The 21,840-nt window shown below is 41.9% G+C and overlaps 1 protein-coding gene across 1 annotated transcript in view; it reads left to right on the forward strand.

Annotated features, from left to right (window-relative positions):
• Window positions 1-18,926, forward strand: part of BLTP3B (bridge-like lipid transfer protein family member 3B) — a 313,057-nt gene extending 294,131 nt beyond the window's left edge. Inside the window, exons 20-21 of the mRNA XM_078678312.1 lie at window positions 7,300-7,505; window positions 18,084-18,926. Coding sequence (XP_078534438.1) covers window positions 7,300-7,505; window positions 18,084-18,212 — 335 coding nt within the window. The 3' untranslated portion in view covers window positions 18,213-18,926. The remainder of the gene's footprint in view (window positions 1-7,299; window positions 7,506-18,083) is intronic.
• Window positions 18,927-21,840: the final 2,914 nt, after the last annotated feature.

Here is a 21,840-nt window from a genome sequence, read left to right on the forward strand (position 1 = left end):
CGCGGCTGAAGAAAACCCCGGGTCGGGACAGTCTGAGATAAAAGCCTGGCTTGCCTCCTTGACGAGGGGTATTATGTCGTCACTCCATCTTAGGCGCTTCAAATTGTCATAGTGCATTCCTGTGAATGAGTTTGGGGCAGTTTTGTGGAACTCTGGATTTATTTTAAAAGTTACGGACTGAGGTCGGTGATCGCTTTCTGTTTGCGGGTGGATACTAAAGTTGCCCTGGTGTTTCAGCGGAGCCGAGTTGCAGATGGTATAATCTAAATACGAATGCTTGCGGCCGTTCGTCCAAGACCAGTTTGGAGGAGTGTCGTTTTTGGATCTTCCATTTATTACCAGAAATCCTGCGCTGTGGAGTTGCAGCACGCAGAGTTCTCCCAGACCGCAATAGCCTTGGTTTGGTGGTTTAGACTGTTCTTTAACCTCTGCAAATGAAAATGGAGTTAGCCCTTCGCAATCTTCTGTATTGCCTTGAAATAGGTTGGTGTTGAAGTTCCCTGTGATTATACAGTCTGCGTGAGGTTGATCCGCTGTCAGGGCCCGCACAATTTTCATTAGACGAGTTAGATGGCTCTTTTTTGTGCGGGTGCTGGGGTTGATGTAGATGTTAAGCAACAGGAGTGGACATTGTTTACTCCACGAATAGATTTTGACACCCAGTAACCAGTCTTCGTCAAAATTTAAAGACACAATCGGGCCTTTTAGGTTTTCGGAGACATAGATCGACAGGCCCACTTTGGGATGGCCGAAAAGGCAGTCTCTAATTGCTGGTTTCCAAAATTCAATAAAGCCTGTAACTGGGGAGTTTTGGGTGGCCCATGTTTCTTGAAGTGCTATTACTGTGTGCCCAAATATAAAGGAGTGTGTGTCCAAGTTGGTGTTTTTATTGTGGAGACCGCTGATGTTCCATGAGCACAAAGTAAATGGGGAATCCCGGCCCGAAGTTGGGGTTTTTTCGAGTAACACAGCTCGGGGTGTCCGGAGGACCAAGGTCTCACAGTTTGAATTTAAAAGAGTAGATTCTCGGGGTCAAGCCATTTTGTTACAGGACAGGGCTGCTGGGAGCCACCCCCAGTCTTTCGTTTTGCCCAGGTTGGAGATGTTGTTCCAGGGAATTGTGTTCCCCTCCGTTGTCCCCAGGGCGTTTCTTAGAATAGAGTAAGGCCTTGGTTTGGCTCCTGGTTCTATAATTTCGGCTTTTTTCAGGGTGTCCTGATGGTTAAGCAGCTGCAAGGGGTAACCTGGGGGGTTATGGGGGTAGATTTTAATGCCCCATTCCTGAAAGATTGCACTTTTTTCAGAGAATGCTCGTGCCCAGGTTGCTGATTTATGTGACACCAGAGTTACCTCAGAGGGTTGATTGCCTCGTGGTGGCAAAAATTCAATGGACTCAATGTCTTCTGTTGTAAACGCCTCAAAGCCCGGTACTCCGTTCGCTAGTTTTATTATATTTGACCTATTAAGGGTGTCATGTCGACCCTTTGAGATGTATTCTGGGGCGAAGAGTATTTTGGCACCCTGTGTGGATTTGTTGTTATGGGCTTCTGTTGCAGTGCTGGGCCCAATGAATGGGTTTGCCTCGATTAATTTAGTGTTATGGGTTACTTTTACGAGACTGGGACTAGTAGTTAAGTTAGCCTGCTGAGGTAAACTAGAAGTAGGGGCAGATTGAGGTTGTGTTGTCATAACTTTAGTCATTGATTGAGTTAGGTCACTGATGTTGGCTATTAGTGGGTCGGTGGGGGGATGGGACTCAGTTACTGCTGCGATTACAGATGTGGTGGTACAATCCTGTCTACTGCCCAGAGTTTGTTGGCAGACACTCGGGTTTAAGTAGTCCTTAAGCATGCTTTTACTGGAAATTGATGCCCTGGGTGTTGGTTGAGGGACGCTTTGGGCTTTTTTATTACTAGCGTTTATAAATAACGGGAATAATTTTGGGAGATCATTTGTTTGATTTGATCTTAGTTTGTTTCTGTTTGCGCTGGCGTTTGCGCTCCCTCTTACTAATATGGAGGGGTGGGGCAGTGAGTGTGTCTTGTGTGGAAATAGTGGCAGGGCTAGTAAGCGGCGTTAACCTATTGGCGCTAGTGGGTTCCGGGTCCCCATTTGGTGGGTCAGTACTTGTGGCCGAGGTCGCGGGCAGTGCTGCCATGGGGGGGTAAGCCCGTGGAGCTTTGCGGGGCCTCTCGATGGACAGTTGCCACAGATTCTGCCACCCCGCTCGACTGCGGCACAGCCGTTAAGCTGTGCGGAGGGTTGAGCGGTTCGGAGGTCATAGTTGAGGAGTTTTGGTTTAACTTAAGGAAAGTTTCAGATTGGTTACCTCCCTTCAATTGCTTAACCTCGCTTATAACGGTGGATAAGAAGGACGGAAGCGAGGATAGCGAGTCGATAATAGGGGAGCAGCAACAGACTGATTGGACTAATTTGGAGGATGATTGTGCTGCTATAATTAGATTGTTTAATTTGTCCACTTTATTATCGATCCCTGCTGTGAACAGTGCTAAAGTGTTCAGCAGGTCAACCTGGATGTCCAGTTTGTCCGAGTGGTAATTCAAAGCAGTAACTGTTGATTGAAAAGTAACAACCAAGTAGGAACTTCTTATTTAAAATTGATGAAGCGGTAATCCCGATATCAAAAACGTTCTCCTATCTTGGGTTTCTTTTTGATACTAAACTAAACTGGGGTCCGCATCTTGTTAAAAAGAAAGGAGAATTGGTCAGGGTGAATACCTCCATTTTTAACTTTGCCTCGAAACTGGGAAAAAAACCTACCGGTGCCATGCTGAAACTTTACAACGCTAAATCCGTGGCCACGGCTACATACGGTAGTGAAATATGGGGGTATGTCGGTGGTGAGCAGCTGCAGATTGCTGAAAACTCTTTTATGAAGCGTCTCCTGTGTGTCCCCGCAGGCACATCCAATCTTGCAGTACGCGAAGAATTGGGGATGCAATATTTATGTGCCATTTTTTCCTTACGCCCGTTGACTTGCTGGATAAAACTGTGGCTGAATCCGGATATTCCTTTGACACATTTGATTGTGAGGGACTGTCTGTCCCAGGACAAGGCATTGGGTATCCCATGGATAAAATACCTGAAATCCAGCTTTGCCAGGCTGGGGCGTCCTGATTTGTTTGAACATCCAAGCCGGATTGTCAAGGGGGATCTGGAGGTAATTAAACGGGCCTTCCTTATGGATAGGAAGATCCAGAGGGAAGGAGTGGAGCTCCAGAAACAAAGTGTGAGAAAATGTGGCATGTTGAAAACGTGTGTAACCCCCGAGCCATATTTATTGGGCTCCCTGACCTCTCATGAAAAGTTCCTGCTAACAAGGTTTAGGTTGAATCTTTTCCATCATCTGCTGGTTAGGCCAAAAACTGTTAATTTTAATAAGACTGCAGTACCTTGTGGCTGCGACGGGAAGTCTCCGCAGGACATGCTGCATTTTATATATTTATGTAGGTTTTATGAATACCCCCGCAAGCGCTATCGGGTGATTCTTTTAAAAAAAACTCCATTTTATTCAGATCAGACCGGCGTTAATTTATTTACAATTGTTGCACAGTGATAGTATTCTCCAAATTACTGAATTTTTAAAATTAAGTGTTAAACTGAGAAATTGTTTAGATCAGTAGTGGATCCTTGCAATGAATTTTCTTAATCTTTTGATCTTTATGTAACGAAGATAGTCAACTCTTGCACTCTTTGCACTTTTTCAGATATGTTTCTATAACAAATGTATTTTTAATTGTGTTATTATCGTATATGTACTTTTATGGTTTGAACAAAAACCGAAATAAAGTTTTCTGACTGACTGACAGTCTTAAGTAGAATTAAGGGTTACTTATCAGCGGGTTCTTGCGTTCCACAGCTGTCTTTGTGATATACGTTTGTTTTTGATATGGTGTTACATTTCAAAGGTTTAGGATACACATTACGTTTTCGTGGCTAACCTGATTCCTACCAGTCATTCCATTCCTAAATTGGCAAGTGCTGTGCCAGCTTTGAACATTTTGAATAATGATTGAGGTTTTGCTGGCTTTCTTCCTAAATTGTAATTCTTCCTAAATATTATTTGGTGATCATGACAGCTCATACAGTGAGATCGAAGACAATTACAAAATTGAGAGCAACATTTGTTATATAGTTTTATAAAAATCTTTTCATATTTTGGTAAAGTTGAACGTTATGGTAATGTATGTGAAATTAAATGTACATGTGTGAACTAATGTAATAGGTAAAATATATGTTGGACCTGGCCTTGTAGCAGGGTTATCCCAAAATGTTTTGCCTTCCTCCGCCTATTTTTCTGACCTTTTTTGTTAGCTTTAGGACTCTGGGCACTTTGCCATTGCTAATCAGTGCTACAGTGCAAGTGCTCTCTCCTTTAATCATGGTATGATTGGTTTACCCCTGTTTGGCATATGCAATTTACCTGTACATCCTTTGTAAAGTGGTATACTATATGCCCAGGGCCTGTAAATTAAATGTGACTAGTGGGCCTGCAGCACTGATTGCGCAACCTACAGAAGAAGCTTTTCAAACCTGTCTCAGGCCTGCCACTGCATGGCCTGTGTGCGCAGTTTACTGCCACTGTAACTTAGCATTTACAACTACTTGCCAAGCCTTAAACCTCCCTTTTATTACACATAGGTCACTCCTATTGTAGACCCTAGGTAGTCCTATGGCCAGGGTGCTGTGTAAGTAAAAGGTAGGACATGTGCTTTTACTGTGTGACATGTCCTGGTAGTGACAAACAACATTTTGTGTTTCTCACTGCTGTGAGGCCTACCCCTCTCATAGACTAGCCTTGGCAATTACTTTATATGCTTTTAAGTGGTAATTCCTCATCTGAGATAAGTGGAGTTGCCATGTTTGTTATGTTTAGAATAGTGGTGATAAATCCTACTTACTGGTGTAGTTGGATTTTACATTAGTGTTTTAGAAATGTGACTTTTAGAAAGTGCCCATTCCTCTGTGCTTATGACTCTTTGTGCTTTTCAGCCTGGCTCCAATACACGTCTGAGTTAGTGTGACAGCTACACTTGGTGCATACTTTTCAGATAGCCACAACACAGGAAGGGCTGGGTGTGACAGGGGTTACAGCTGCATTCATCTGCATACTGATGGTCTTCCTGGGAGAGGTTGTTTATACTTAACATTTTTATAGGTTGTGTCTGCTTTCACACAAAGGGCTGATTTACCCCCTGCTGCTTGTCTGGAGCCAGGGCTGGGTTGAAAGGGATTATTGTGCACTTCTGAGGCTTCCATTGAAATCTCCCCTTGAACAAAGGCAATTTTGAGTATGCATGCAGGGGCTCTGACCCCATGTTTTGGACTTTGTGTGGACTTGTAACCAGATGCTGCTGGCTCTACATGCTGCACATTGCCAGAGGACTTCTGTGCTGCCAGAAGGAACCGTCATTTGGACTACTTGCTATGTTGTGCTGACCTGTTGCCTGCTGGACGGCTAGAGGGACTGCCACTCTGCTAAAAGTAACTTTGTTTGCTGGCCTGCCTGCCTGCTCCTCACCCTGTGCCCCAGTGTTCTTCAATGCTTGTTGGCCTGCCCCCCTGGTTTTCTCTAAGGTCTGAGATACAGCAAAGACCTCATGAGCTGCCTGATTCTAGCTCACTGCACCATTCGTCAAGCACCAGCACTCCACTGTGTAGGAGCATTCCTGGTGCCTACGTTTGGTACTTGTGTGCGACTCCTACACCGCTCTTCAGAAGTGAGAATGCCTTTTTGTTTTCCCCTGCAAGTGCTGTGATTCGTTTCAGCCCCCACACCACTCTACAAGAGGTGGGCCACCCCTTTGGTTCTCCCTGGCGAGTTTGGCGCTTCGTTTCAGCCCCTGTACCGCTTTACCAGCGGGGAGCATTCCTTTTGGATGCCTGAATCTCAGCGCGTTTTACTACAGGCGCCGCTGATAGCGTGCCCCTCCCTGTTGCCTTGACTACTCCAACCAGCCTCTACGGGCCGAGCTGTGGTGTGTCAGCTTGCCTGGTTGAGCCGTGCAGCAAACGACTACTGGTACTGAGCCGTGGGCACCGTGAGCAAGGCCAGCGACATTTCCAATGTCCCGCCCAGCCCCACCTTCATCGATGAGCTGTGCTACATTGCGAATCACCGCACAGTGGCACCACGCATATTCGATGTACTGTGAGCCCGGAGACCGTGTTGTTCTGATGACCACGCAAAACATCTCAGGCAGCTGCGGCTAAGTCATTTGAGTGCATTTCATTCTCCCCTCCATTCACGTCAATGAGGGATGATTTGCGTCCTGTGTATTTGTGTCATTTCAAATTACCGTAAAGGCTCTAAAAGAAGCCCTGTTGGATTAAGCACTGGGAGTTTGTTTTGTGGGCACCTAATGTGATTTAACATTACAGGGCGTATCCTCGATCGAGGCCTCAATCACCCTGCGGCAATTGTCGCAGTGGGAAATCTATGAATTACCATATTACCATCAGAAGGTGCACACGTGCTTCTGTGCCCTGTGTGAGGGTACTTAAGAACCACATACAGTATAGTAGGGGTATAGGTGTTACTGGATCGATGTTTCCTTACTACTATTGTTGTGCTTATGGCGATATTTTGTGACCCCTGTGTTTATGGTGATACTTTGGTGATGTATGTGTGTTTTGCCTAACCTAACAGGCATTACATGCACTGACGTTCTAATATGTCATTAAGATTCTTGCATTGTCATTATAACGAGTACCATCTCAGGATTTGCATAGTATGCACAGCATTTATGATTCATGTCGTTGTGGTCTATGATATGTACTATATCCTTTATATGTTTAAATAATCCTGTGTGGAGTCTTTTTTTGTGGTGTGTTTATGGTGTTTCTGTGTGAGTGTGTTGTGCAAACATTGCATCTGATGATAAACCTGCCTGCTCTGTGCCAAGCTACCAGAGGATGAGCACAGGTTATCTTTGGTGTATAGTTTGCTTGACATGACTAGAGTGGTGGGTTCTGACTGGCTTGGGTGCATACCCTAGCCAACCAGAAACCCCATTCCCAACAGTGTACATAACCATTGTTCTGTTTCAGGTTTCAGCAGTCACACATTGCTTTGCTAGTTATATCTTCACTCGCTAACAGGAATGATTCAATAAAGCCTAAATTGTGTCACTGCATAGAGCGAGCATAAAGTTCATTGAACATTTAGAGAGACATTTTTGCATCTATATTACGACTAAATATTGCTCTATAAACTACTGTTGATAAAAACCGATAACATTTATTAATGAATGTTATATCTTTTTTAATTTACTCTAGGGGTGCCATCAATGAGCAGCGAAACTATACCTCAACCCGCAAAAACACCAGCTCCAATTCAATATATTGATGATACCAAAATGGCGAAGCAGAAGGAATGTTTCTCCATAGCCATTCAGACAGAATCGGAAAAACCTGTTTCGTCAGACCATACTCCAATAATTAGATCTTCAGCCTGGAAACCAACCGACGCAAGCAAAGAGCAGGTAGGTGGATTTTTTTCTGTGACCACTCTATACCGGAATGTATAGATCTATGTTAGAGGCTCTAGACTAACATTGACAAATTATTCAATTCTCGAGTGTGCAATATCAAATAATTTTTATAAAGTACGAAACTGACGTGTGAAACGCGGGCTGGGAAACTGGGATTCAGACCCTCTCAATGACTGTACCTGCAAAAGAGAGAGAGGCGTACACAATGACACTCAAACAATTTCTATCTTGGATGCTAGTACTACAAACGCATAAATTGTCTACTGTAAACAAAGCTCGAGAGTATAAAGCAGTTATCTTTGGTTTGATTTTAGAAGCATCCAGATGGTTTGAAATCACCCTTGAGCTGGCATGTGTTAAAAGTTAATTTTTTCACATTTCAAACTGAAGTACATAAAGGCTGCATTGAACACTCCTCAGGAGGATGGGCCATGGCAGGAGAGGGGTGGCTCCGGGTTTTAAGGCAGAAGAAGAAGCCCTTTCTTTCTCATGGGGCTCAGAAGGGGAAACAGCCATTACATTGCATGCTTTACAACGCATGCGATTACATAAGGAATAGTATAATTTACTATTCCAACACCTTCCCTAATGTTGCGCACACTGGAGTTGGAATAGTAAATTATAATATTTCTAAGTCCAGCGCGCCCCCTACACAAGTGGATGTAATGACTTGCGTTGTAATGTACTGCGATGTAACAACACAGTCGTTTTAACGAACGCGTTGTAAACACGTGATGTAAAGTGTACTATTCCTCAGGAGAAAACATTTCATTAAAAAAGTGTTTTATTACTGCTCCTTTGCAGTGGCCTTCCAGCTGTAACGCCACTTGTGAGTATAAGCTCAAGACAAATCTTTAGCACAGACCAATTTTGTTAGTAAACAAACACCTATTGCATACCCTAATCTTGCCCAAAAAGACTCATTCCTCACGAATGTCAGAGCAGTGAATTATCTGCCTGTAGCCAGCTCTTAGAACCTTCTTGCAGGCAAACACATACACTGTGTCTGCTACATCTGCCGGTTTTAGCACAGGTCTTCTAAACACACATGCCAGTGCACATCCGATGACTACCTCAATACATGCCAGCCACCTCGCTGATAGTGTAATGATATGGCCTTTTTGGATTTAGTTTGGCGTCATAGTATGTGTTAAACAGCATAGCCTTCACCCTACCCATAAAGTCCACGTTTATTGCACATATGTTCTGGTATTGATCTTCACATGGCTTGTTAGCTCTCTTAATGTTTGCTTCAGCAATTTTCATTTGTGTTTTTATTGGAATTTGCATTGAAGTGAGCTATTTTCTTTGGTGCCCGTCAAATGTTATTGTCTTATATCTTTTGATTTGCTGTGTAGTGACCTTCTATTGCTTGACTATTTTGGACCTGATGTTAATGTATTGCAGTTTAATATTGCTGCCGAGTGCTGAACTTTGCCTCTGAATCCTGGTAATGTACTGCCAGCAGAATTTCTTACGGGGTGTGTTTTGACAAAAGTTATTCATTCAAGCAGCTTTATCTAGAGGAAAAGTACAAGCTCTTTAAGCCAGTTGGGTTCACGTTTCCTAGTGGCGCGTGCACCTTGTCCTGATCTGCACTGTGCCAACCTTGGTCTCTCCACATGCTTTCTGCAAACATTCTCCCTGCACATCAGATGCAGGGAGACAGAGGCACGTTTTGCTCAGACAGCCCTATGGGATGTTTTTGGCTGGTCCATGCTAGCACTACTGGCAGCCTCCTTTAGGTTTCTTGCTGTGTCATCTCCCCTTCTGTTAGACATTAAAGGGGAGAACAGAAGATCAGCACGTCGCCTGATACATCAATAACTATAATCTGGCCCCTACGTTCTCTATGATGTAATCTCTTTTCCACAGAGATCTTATAGTTGCTGTCCTTTCTTATTGAAATTGTTACTTTGAAAAGGCTAATTTGAATACAGAGCTCCAACTCCTTGCCCATGAACTTGTTTCCTCTCTGTGATTTCCTCCTTCCTTGCCTTGCCTTACATCCTTTGGATAAGTTTGAAATCATCTTCTGAAGTGCCATTTATTTTAACTAACAAGCTAATATGCTCAGTCTCAAATGTAATACGTGGTATTTCAATGATATGACATTGGTATGAGAACTTAAGCACATCTTAATGATTGGGAATATATTTGTATTAATGGTCTTTTATTTTACAAGACTGTGTGTTCACACAGAACACCACACGCGCACATAAACTCACTGCTGCTACTTTGTGGGCATCTCATTTGCGGTGCCACACCAGTGTAACTCGTATCTTTAGTTAAGAATCCCCAAACGTAAAGTCTGTCTCATCGGTGGGTGCATTTTTACTATAACGTATGTAGTGTCTGGCTGCCTTACTACTCTAATGATTATCTCTGTAACATATTTTCAACTTTAAAATAGTTCCAGGCCTGCGAGCTGCAAGTGGCAAAACGTGTTGGCTTCATCTTAGCTGCTTTGGAGGCTGGTATTTGACTTTTGGAAGGTCAAGGGTGGTGCGGACATAATTCATACTGTACTTCGAACAGAATTTTTTTTTTAATTTAAAAAATGGAGGCACACAGAATAAAAATGTTATTGAAGGCCAAGCTATCCAGGAATGACATACGTTGAGGAAGAAAGTTCTCTAGATCTGGTTTTAGATGACTGTAATAAGACGAGCCACTGCCTGTAGATCTGGTCATATTAGCAGTTCTTCTTTATTCATTGTGACCTTCAGGTGACATTTTATGGCCTCATCGAGCCAATAAGGTAATTCCCTCACACAAATGAGAGAGATGTCGCCCTTTCGGTCCTGTGTAATGATCCCATTCACTATTTTGCCTCCCCTCTGATCCCAGTCACTTCCTCTAATGATTAGATAATAACTGTAGGGCCACTGCATTGTAGGTTGATGATAAGTACAAGATAAGGACTGCTGGCTTCCAGCACTTTCATGTTGTGGGCGCACAGCACTTTCATGTTGTGGGCGCAAACGGATCAAGTTTGCCACGTTTTTCAGAGTGGTGTTGAAGCTGCTAACTATATTGTATTGTATTGTAATTGCATTTATATAGCGGTTACTACCCCTGACGTATCCATTACGTTGGAAAATAATTCGTATTTTGAGATGAGATACTGGTTTGACAGATAAAGGGCAAATGGTTGTCCTGTTTTAACAGACGATAGGGTTTATCATGTGGTCCAAATATACCTCACCCGGGCACGGGCCGAAGTATCATTAATGTCGATCAGTGAGTGACGCTGTCACTGCTCACAGCCGTGTGTGAACCTCAGGTAATGAGCTTGAGGCCTAGCAGTCACGTCAGAAGTCGTTGATAAATTGAGTGTTAGCCACTATGTAAAAAGTGTTACTAACATTGCTGGGACTGCCTGACCCACTTAACAGAGCCTCGTTTTGATAGGGTAAGGGTCTTGGTGGAACACTCAGGCCCAAAACTCTACCTCTACTCAGTTCAGTGGTGTTTTGGGAGGTACTACCATGGCACCCCCAAGGTCAACAGATAGTGTGGTTGACACGTGTAAATTGATTGGCTTTACAAGTTCATAGAATAGTCCAAGCAGCAGCAGTTATTATATTCGTAGCCACATCAGTCCTCCCAGTAAAATGATGTTTTGAGCCATTTCTGCATCCATCTGAAGGCCACTTTATTTACCCTCATTTCAACTTACTCCATGCGCGTATCAAGAGAGAGAGATAGGACTAGAAAGCTAGTCCGAGTCCCCGTAGTTTATATGTGTTATCAAAAGACACTAGCTTAAATATGACCAATCTTGTTAGGACTCTGATTAGATTTGTCATGGGCACCTCGTTGGCGAGTTCATGAAGCCCTCACCCACCAACCTGGTTGGTGGCATGCTTCATCATCGGGCCCACCCAGTGACACCTAATGTGTCCCGGGTGTGCTGCGACGCCCGATTACAGCGGAGCTGGTATTTTACTGAGAGTGCAGTGTGAGGTGTAAAATGAAGTGTGAGTTAAAACGGCTTGGCGAGGGTCCCAGTACCCGAGGGTAAATTACATTTTAATAACTGGGCCCCCGTCAGCAGTTAAAATAAGGCTTGGGGATGTTTAAGGGAGGCGAGTTACTACCTCCTACATCCATCAGTTGGTCTACATGTTTCAGCCAGTGCCTTAAACTAAATCTGGCTTTCCTCAGGACCTTTTTAAAATAGAGTGTAGTGCAGGTTAAAAAGAAGTGTAATCCAGGCTATGTGTTACACTCACTAAGGTGTTTCTCTAAGTGTGAGAGGGGGGATTCCCTTCTCATATATGTGCTTAGATTTTGCAGCCAATGCTTCCAGGAGTGAAGCGGTAAGGGGTTGACCAGCTTTTCTGGTCAGAGCCTGCCTTGTACCTGTTGCACCGTCCTCGTACTCCGGTACGAAGCATTGGCTGCAAAATCTAGGTGCATATATGAGAAGGGAATCCCCCCTCTCACACTTAGAGAAACACCTTAGTGAGTGTAACACATAGCCTGGATTACACTTCTTTTTAACCTGCACTACACTCTATTTTAAAAAGGTCCTGAGGAAAGCCAGATTTAGTTTAAGGCACTGGCTGAAACATGTAGACCAACTGATGGATGTAGGAGGTAGTAACTCGCCTCCCTTAAACATCCCCAAGCCTTATTTTAACTGCTGACGGGGGCCCAGTTATTGAAATGTAATTTACCCTCGCCAAGCCGTTTTAACTCACACTTCATTTTACACCTCACACTGCACTCTCAGTAAAATACCACCTCCGCTGTAATCAGGCGTCGCAGCACACCCGGGACAAATTAGGTGTCACTGGGTGGGCCCGATGATGAAGCATGCCACCAACCAGGTTGGTGGGTGAGGGCTTCATGAACTCACCAACGAGGTGCCCATGACAAATCTAATCAGAGTCCTAACAATATTGGTCATATTTAAGCTAGTCTCTTTTGATAACACAACTTACTCCATCCACCTTCTTAATGTTTCATGCACTGAACATATTAACTTAAAACACATGCATCCACAAAGTATGTTCCTGATGTAAATATCTCTTCTTCTGGTGCAAAATTATTATATTTTTGTAACAAAACCTTTATGCTGGGTCACATTTTCCTCTTCCAAACTAGTAATATTGTGCCACCAGTGTAGCCAACAGGCAAAGTATGAGTTGATGTGTTTCTTTAACTAATCCTAAAACGTCTATTATTATACATCTAGCAACATCGCCAACTTGTTTTATATTCTGACTGTCTTGTAATTGCTTCTATCTAAAAAAGCACTGCAAACCTGTTGTAAGACCCCAATAGTTATTTTTGTGTTTATTACATTCCCAGTATTTACTAGCTACCATAATAACCAATCCGAACATTTCTGCCAGAGTCCAGAAAACATATTTTGTTCAGTAAGTCATCTGATTGGGTATGAGTATTTCAAAGATTGATCAGGAGGTACATTACTGTTTGTCCTTAAAAGAGCAATACATGTCCGCAGTACTATCGTGGTCTTCCCATACATTATCCATTGATATCTAACATGTTAGAAGGGGTTCTGGTCTATCTCAAGAGGAATGTCTTTAAAGGTACTCTCTGGATAACAATTTGAGATGCTCACAATACTGTATTGAGAAGCAAGCATCTTGATATTAATGTTTTCAGAAAGAGGGCTACTCTAAAGAGATAAAATTAAGGAAGAAAATCCAAGACGTAAATAACAGTCAATGACGGTTAACATCATGTGTATTACTGGTGGCAAGGTGTTTTACAACAGGAAATTTGTGAGTGCGGTTTGAGGCCACAAATGCCTGGAATTTATACTGCTAGTTTAGGGAGGAGTAGTTCTCCTGATATGTTATGTTAATCTAATTTATAATGCGCATGAATCACCCCAGTAGGGGTATCGCAGCACAATAAAGTTGAATAAGCAGAGGGGTAGAGTAAGTAGGCCTGAAATAACATGGTTTTGAGAAGTTTCCTAAAATAGAAATGATCTGTGCATTGGTGTGTATGAAATGGTAGCTAATTCCACCAAAGGGGAGCCAAGTAAGGGAGGGATCAGCCTCCTGAAGGAGATTTTGTGATACATGGAACTGCCAGCAGGGCTTTATCACTAGGTCGCAAAATCTACAAGGGCAATCGTAAGCAAGCTTTGTAGAAAGGTAGCTAGGCGCATTGCCCTGCAAAGTCTTGTGAGTCCCGCAGCAAACCTTGAAGATGATTCTCTTGTGAATCAGTAACCAATGTTGCATGCACAGAAGAGGGGCAGATGCCGTCCTGGCTGGAAGATTATTAATGAGACGTGCTGCTGTATTTTGAATTTGCTTAAAGCAGTCTCATTTATAGAAGCCAATAGAGCATTCCAATATTCCAAGCAACTGATGACAAGTGCCTCGACAAGTGTTTTCCTCACTGAATGTGGAAGAAGGGGGAAGACTGCCAGTAACAGCCGTAACACAGGAAAACAAGCGCCAGTAGTGGCTGCAAACTGTTCCTTCTTGGAGAGTGCTTGGTCAAGGTAGAGATCTACCTTTCTTACATCTAATCTGGGAGTAGGAGCTAAACCAAGTTTAGAAGGCCACCATTCAGGTGTCCAAAGCTGCTGGACCCTGCCAAACACCATGATTTGGTTTTGTTGGCATTCAATTGGAGACGATTCCCTCTAATCCATGATTCAATAGCTTTCAATAGCTTTCAAACCTGCTGAGAAAAGAGCTTTAACATTATTTATATCTTGATCCATAGTAAATATCAGCTGCATGTCATCGGCATATAACAGTGGAAGAAAACCAAACGTTTTGGCAACGGGGACCACATATATGTTGAAAAGTGTGGGGCTCAGACATGAGCCCTAAGGCTCTCCTTTATCCAATTACATGGTACGTGATTTATTAAGCTCCCAGAGTAATAGTTTGAATGCGTTCAGTTAAAAAGTCCTTGAACCAAAATAATCCTGTATCATGAAATCCTACCGCAAACATATCAACGGTCAAATTGTCGCACAATAGGATTCGTAGTGTTCATGGTCTCTTTGGCACCCTCTACTCATGGACGTCTGCTCAGAAAACAAAAATAGACGCTTATCTGTGTAGGCGTTCCTTCTGTGCCCCAGCTGAGGTAATGATAGTAAGCAGCTCTCACATGTGGTATTGAATCAGCACTTGGGGATCAAGACAATCATTTCCAGCCCGTCTTTTAAAGTTCAGGATGAAGATTGATATTCAGTACTGTTTCTTATGTGCTAGAAGTGCATCCTACCATCCAGAGTGGTGCAAGTGTTTTCCTTGATAGGAAGCAGCAAATCATTTCCTCACACTTTGCTTTCCTTTTAATGATACATACTGAGTAAAGGATTCTGCCTGGTGCCACAGATCCTTAACAAATATTGATGTTACCATACTCACCAGTGCATTTAACCTTTATCATGTGCCTTGACCCTTAGAGGAGTTGTTGGAGCTCAAACCTAGTTCATCAACAATAAACAAAAGTTGTATAACGTTCACAAAACTCTGGACAATATTCACCCTGAGCAGGTTTGGCAATTGACAAACTGACTGTCTTTTGCTGAAGATTCTCTTCCACAGATTGCTATAGTCAGATTTCTAAGTAGCCATCTTCTATTTAACGGGCTGCTCTTTCTTTATGCTACTTCTTCAGGTATCTGTGCGAGTAATTGGCGCGACATGTAATAGAATTATAGGAGGAGGCACAATGCGGGCTGATGCCTTTCTCTTTAAATCTGGCTGTTGAATCCTTCATCCTTCCTCCCTCTAATGAAGATATTTATGAACGGAGCCCAGAGGCTTGGTCAGATTTTTCAAATAGTGTCATTTGCATAATTCCTAAAATAAAAGCATACAAGCAAATTAGCTATGCTGGTGGATACGAGTATAGGTTAAGATGCATCAAACTGAGTGAGGAGCCCTCAGATGCTCCTGGCAAGAAGGCCCTAAACTCAGAACAAAAAGGAGGACTATGAACAGCTAGATACCTGGAACCAAGATAAAACTTGAACCACTGTGATACCGTTCCCTTCATGGCAATCTCAGCAAGTCTACTGAGCAATCATGATAATTGTGTCAAATGCAGCAGACTGATCTAACACCACCAATGCGACGGAGTTACCTTTGTCTAGCAGCATTCGACAGTCATCCAGAATAGACACCAAGGCAATTTCAATCCTATGACTGAGAGAAAATCACGACTGAGCCACATCCAGGATGTAATGTTATAACGTTATTCCATGAAAATATAATTTTGTCTATTGATATTGTTAACTAAAATCTTAATTGGATATATACCAAAAGGGAGATATTGCAAAACATACACATTTAGGTTGGGTCTGCATTAGTTTTTTAACTTTTGAAATAATTGCCTTTGCCATGCCTTAGGTACCTGAGCTGACAAAATAGAGTTTATTTCATATTCCCAGAAAAGATAAAGCCTAGCAAGAAGATGCCATTTTCCTACCACAGAGGAAAGATGATCCAAAGGAGAGCACAATGAGCTGGAATTAGAAATCTCTCTAAAATATTCCAAAAATAATGTGTCTGAAAATTACAGAGATGATGACCCCCTGTATTATATTCTAAATCTTCGCTACTTCAGCTAGTTGAGTGAGACTTTGTCGAATTTGTCCACAACAAAATTGAATACGGCGTTTATTTTCAACTACCTGGGAGACACAGAAATGAGCCCAAAAAAGCGAACAATGGAAAAAAACACCTTCAAAGTATTCTGTGCCGCAACAATCTTATTAGCAAAATAAAAATAGACTTCGGTTGATTGTACCTGCTATTTATATTTATTTAAAACTACATTTAGCTCCAACTTACTATTAGGGGTATACTCCTCCCTCCAACGATTTTCTTGCTTTTTGCAAGCACTCTTAGCCTCCTTCAAGAAGGTATCATACCAGGGGAGGGCAGTTGGCGAGAGGTAGAAGAATGAGTACGTCGGAAACAGGAAGAGGACAGAAGAAGAACCACTTGTAGCATGGAAGTCATCTCCTTTATAAAATTACCATAATCATGTGCTATTGAGTTGTTCTCAGATAACAGTATTTGATGTGCTAGAAGCATAGAGAACTTCTTGTTTAGTAATCTAGCCCTTGGACGATACCTTAAAGCTAGCCATTGCCACCAAATTCTCAGACAAGACAAAAAGTAGTTTGAAGTTAATGATGAATTTTGTAACTTGAATTGCAAACGAAGAAAATCTGCTGCTGACTTCTACGCAGTCCATGTTTCAATTCAGAGCCAATAGTATCACAGCTTGCAGTGGCATGCTTGACTAAAGAACGTGCATTTAATAAAGCACATTTAAAATGTTTACTCCTGTTACCTTCTGTTCTAGAAGTAGCACAGGCATTAATGTTCAGAGAGCCGAGGTAACCCTTCTTATAAATCCATCCTTTCCACCTGAATTAACCCATTGTCAGACAAACCTATCACCATGCTGTCCAGCAGCTGCTTTTGAATATAGGTGAGATGCTAGTCTATATCCTCCCCCTAAATAGTGCGACAACCCAAATCTAAACGGGCAGTGTGGCTGGCTGCTGTTTGAGATCAAGTTTGCCTTTGACATGCCTTCGGTGTGCCCACAGCGCGGACATACTGCAAGCAGCTTTACATAGGCATCATCTTGATTGCACATCCAGCTCCAACAGCTAGACCGCTGACCAAAATGGCTGCCGGCTGTGTTCATTTGAGGAGAAAGAAGGCGAGTTTCCCTTGTTAGCCCAACTTAGAAACACCAAAGTGCAAGCGCAGGTAAAGTAAGAATGAATAACCTGAAGTGCAAATGTCAGCTATACCCCGATTGCTGCCTTTTCCCACTTGCCACACATACAGCTAGAATTCCAGGGTCATGAAGGATGGAGTGTTCATGAGGAGCTGGTCTGTTTGTCAGTATGAAGGGTGTGGTTGGGAAGATCCATTTAGGATGTCCATCTTGTATTTCAAGAGCTGTATTCCCTGTCCCTTCAGCTGATCATGTCATACCACAAGGGGTTCTTGACATTTTAGGAGGGAAAGGCTTCAATACCTCTGATACGTCACACTTTCTACAGTAAATTAGATGTATTTTCAATTTTTATGTTTCAAAAACAGTAATGTTGCGATTAATTTGGGCCCTCCTGACACATACAACATTTGCCTGTGGAGTCTCCTCCTCAGCTAAGGAGAGTGATATTTTCCTATGCTTTTATTTTAGTTTGGAGCCACCTAGTGCGGTGGTCAAAGGCAGTAAATAGCCTTTCCTTGCCGCATGGGCGCACTGGCCTCTCCCTTGGAGCATGGAGTTGCACTATACACTGTTTGTATTATGTATAGATCGATACACACCAGGTGAACTTGAAAAAAACTCTGGTGTAGACGTTTAACGCTCAATGCAGGGTTAATCACTCTTGAGCGATAACACGCCGTGCCTGCTCAATCCAGCTTTTCCAATCTTATGGTTGTCCATTAGCCTTATCATTATTAACTAGGCACCACAGGGGTAAAAAATGCAGTATGTTGGCTAATCGAATTTCTTCTTTCATTTCCTAATTATGAAATAAACAAATGTATTATGCTTTTATGATTTTAGCTCGTGGAGGAAAATGAATGCCTGAAGCAAGAACTGGCCAAGACGAAACTAGCTCTTGCGGAGTTCCAGATGGAGAGAGACAGCCTTCTACATCACATCAAGCGAATGTCCCTTGAAAACAAGCATTGAATGTGGATGCTCGGAAGAAAAAGAAGGACTGATAAATGCTGCCTATGCTAAAATACTGCTTTTCTTTAAAAGATGGTGATAGCAACAGTGAATACAAAAGTCTCATCTAGTTGAAGTAGTTTAATTACTACTCCGCCGGTTGCTAGAGCAAGCAGTATTACCGCTTTACATTATGATTGTATTTTTCTGTGCAATTTGATAATTTAATATTTACTTTTAGCAACTGAGATTTTACAAAATGTTGCTGTGAATGAGGGACGGGGAGGGGCGGGAGGGTTTTCTGGGTAATAATGGATTTAATAAGTTAAGGTATTTACCGTGCACAATTGACAGCCTTCGTCGTTAAGACGGAATGGTTTGTTTTTAATTGAGGATACATTTGGTACATGCAGCACCAGCCACACTTCCGCAATAGTCCTTTGTTTGTTTTTGTCACTACATTGTAGCTTTGATCATATCACCAGACGTATCAGTATAGTGGCCATTGCTGCATGTCCCCATTGTATGCATAGCAAGGATTTTATTTGCACTATTAATAAACCTCATAATGTAGTAAACTTGTTTCTTAATTCTTGTAAAATTATATAATTAAAGAGCAATTTTTAAACGTGCATTTTATACTATGTATTTGAGTGAGATATTCCATAATGTAATCTCATTGTCCAACATAACTTGGAAATAAAATGACAATTGACATTGTGTTACATTTTACAAGGTGTGTTCTTTTTTATGACATTATTGGTATATTAATTTAATGTCTGCCTCATGTCGTTAAGACAATAAAGTCAATATGCTACAACTAAAACTACGGTCACTGAACAGAAACATCATTATTTGAGCCGGATTTTGTTGTGTAAAGCATGTCCAGGAAATGTTTGTGTAAAATGGGAGTTCCACAAGTGAATTATTTCGAGTTCTCAACTTTGCAGCTTTACGGACTTTGCACATCTTTGATTTAGGTGAATTTTCATCTAAAGAAAAATTGTGAGGGAGAACTTTTCTGCAAAATGTATTTTTTGGTGGAATGCTGCCACAAAACCTTTTAGTAGGAAATTTCTGCCACTATCGGTCTCCGGCAAAATCATAATTTCTAGTAGTTTTCCCCAGAGTTTGACAGCTTAAAATGGAAAAGAAAACGAAGTGGAAACAGATTGATCAACTTCGCACACTGCTACATGCTTCTGTTGCTTAGTGCTGATGATTGTCGCGCACTACATTTGCTTTTTTAGTCTCCTAAGTTTGGGTAAGAAGATTCATGGCATTTAAAACATTAATCAAAACCAACAAATCTGCATGCATATCATTATGATGCATTTATTGATCTTGTTTGCAAACATGAAGATTTTTTATGAGATGAGTGCCTTGTCAGGCAGTTTGTCCTATAAGCATTCCAACCCTATGGCGCCCTAGCACGTCCTAGCTCCAGAACCTAGATCTGTCCCCTCTGCTACATGTGCAGTTACACCCCTTGGTTGCAACCGGCCACTGCAGTATGCTACCAGAGCCTGTGGCCCCTCTGCTTTATATCAACAGAAAGAAATAAAGGGGGGCTTTCTGTGGTCCCTTCAGAGGTAGAAGAGTTAAGGAGAAGGAGGGGAAACAAGCTACTCTGCGCTCTAGGCACTCTGGTGCTCAATGGTTCCGGCGCCCCCGAACAGCACACTGTTGCTGCTCCCGTGGCCTTTCTCATGCACAAGTGGACCCTTTTCAGAATCAGACTTAAGGCTGTTATTACCAACCTTAAACTTTTTCTTCCAAAGGAAGTGATCATTATTTTCCCCATGGGCTCCATTTTGAGTCTGCCTATTGTGCAAAATGCCTACAAGCTGAATACTTTCCTCCTCTTTTGCCTCAGTAACCGCTCTGGTGTCCGAGGGCCTGGTGATCCCTCTCCCCACTGCTGAAATAGAATCTAATGTGATCGCTGAGGTTTGCAGCCGAGTGGCCAGAGCCATTGATACACTTTCAGAAAGCCTTCTGGAGCACATTTTGTTGGTTTGGGAGTGGTCCTTTTCTTTTTTTTAGTTTAAGAGCTTTATTAAAGAGTTTAAAGACATAGGTACAATAAAATTCAATACAATTAAAACGAGAAGCATTATTAAGCAACTGAATATATAATTTGGCTGAATAACTAGAACAATAAAAACTAAGATAAAGGAAAAGAATGCCAAAAAAGGGAAGGAAAGCACAAAAAAAAATATGTACCTGAAAAACAAATAGCATTTTACAATTTATGGTTTTAAAGAAGAAAAAGGAATACATATGAAAAGATGAAATGGAAAAGAAATAATAAGAAGCAATAGAAAGAAAGAGAAGAATAAAAAGGCAGAAAAAGAAGGAAAGAAAAGAAAGAGCAAGAAAAGAAAGAGAGGAGATTGGAGGTATAGTAATCGTGATATCTTGCAATAAACAAACATAAGTCATCAAATAAAGCATGGTTTCCAATGTGAAATGAAGACTATACAAGTGTTAAAATTAAGATACTCATGGTGGTTGAAAAACAAAGAAACTGTCTTGTTTACGCAATGCTGACGCTGATAAATGATTTGTAAGTGGAGACCAGAAGGATTCTTTCCGAATAAGCTGTTGAGAAGTTTTGGCAGGAGCACGGTCCAGTCTGTGATGGTAACATAGAAGATTCCATCAGGCAGAAAAGGAAATCTTGGAGGCATCTTTCCAATTAGAAGTAATTACCTGAAAAGCAATCGCTATCAACAAGTCCACAAATATGCCTAGCTTACATGAACCAAACCAAATTGCGGAGTTACTTCTTTAAAAAATAGAGAATATATCAAAAGGAAAATCAGTATTGCAAATAGAGGAAATTGATGCACATACTTTGGTCCAAAATTGAGTAATATTAGGACAAAGGAAAAAGGAATGCATAAAGGAACCGGGAGTGGAAAGGCATACCCAACACTTTGGGGATAAATTGCGGCTATATTTGGAGATTGATAAAGGAGTTAAAAATAGTATATGATGAAAATAATAAAGGGTCGGAGTGGTACTGGAATTACATGACGTGTGATGTATGCGAGCCCATAAGGAATTCCAATTAAGAATAGAAAGGGTACATTCTAAATCAGATTCCCATAAGAGCTCAACTTTACTCTTAGGACGATTAGGGAGGGAGAAATGTAAATACTTGTAGATTAGAGAGGCTTTAGTGGAAGGAGAAGTAGGTAAAGGTTCTATCAGGGGATTTTGAGAAAGAGCAGGTGTATCAGAAAATAAAGACAGCTGTTCCGTCAAGGACCGACATAGGGATTCATATTATGATTAAAAGACGCAGATAAATCATAAAGGTAGATTGAACTTCTTGTAAGGAAAGGCATCTAGAATCCTGTATTATTTGTTTAACCTGAAAAATCCCCTTGGCGACCCATGCCTTCCAAAAAATAGTACGATTAGACAATTTAATTCTTATGTTATGCCAAAGAGGTGAGTCCAAAAATATCTGAAGAGGAGTCTAGGATTTACAATTAGCAGCGTGAAAAATGGAAATGAAGTGAGAGACTGTTGGGCAGTTAAAAGATCGAGGAGGATGAGAGAAACCCGCCAAAAGAGAAAAGGGGAAAGGAGAAATCAAAGATTCCTCTAGTCTGTGCCAAATTGAAGTGGTGGAAGC

The sequence above is a fragment of the Lissotriton helveticus genome, chromosome 1_1 (genome assembly GCF_964261635.1).
Source record: "Lissotriton helveticus chromosome 1_1, aLisHel1.1, whole genome shotgun sequence".
Taxonomy (NCBI): Eukaryota; Metazoa; Chordata; class Amphibia; order Caudata; family Salamandridae; genus Lissotriton; species Lissotriton helveticus.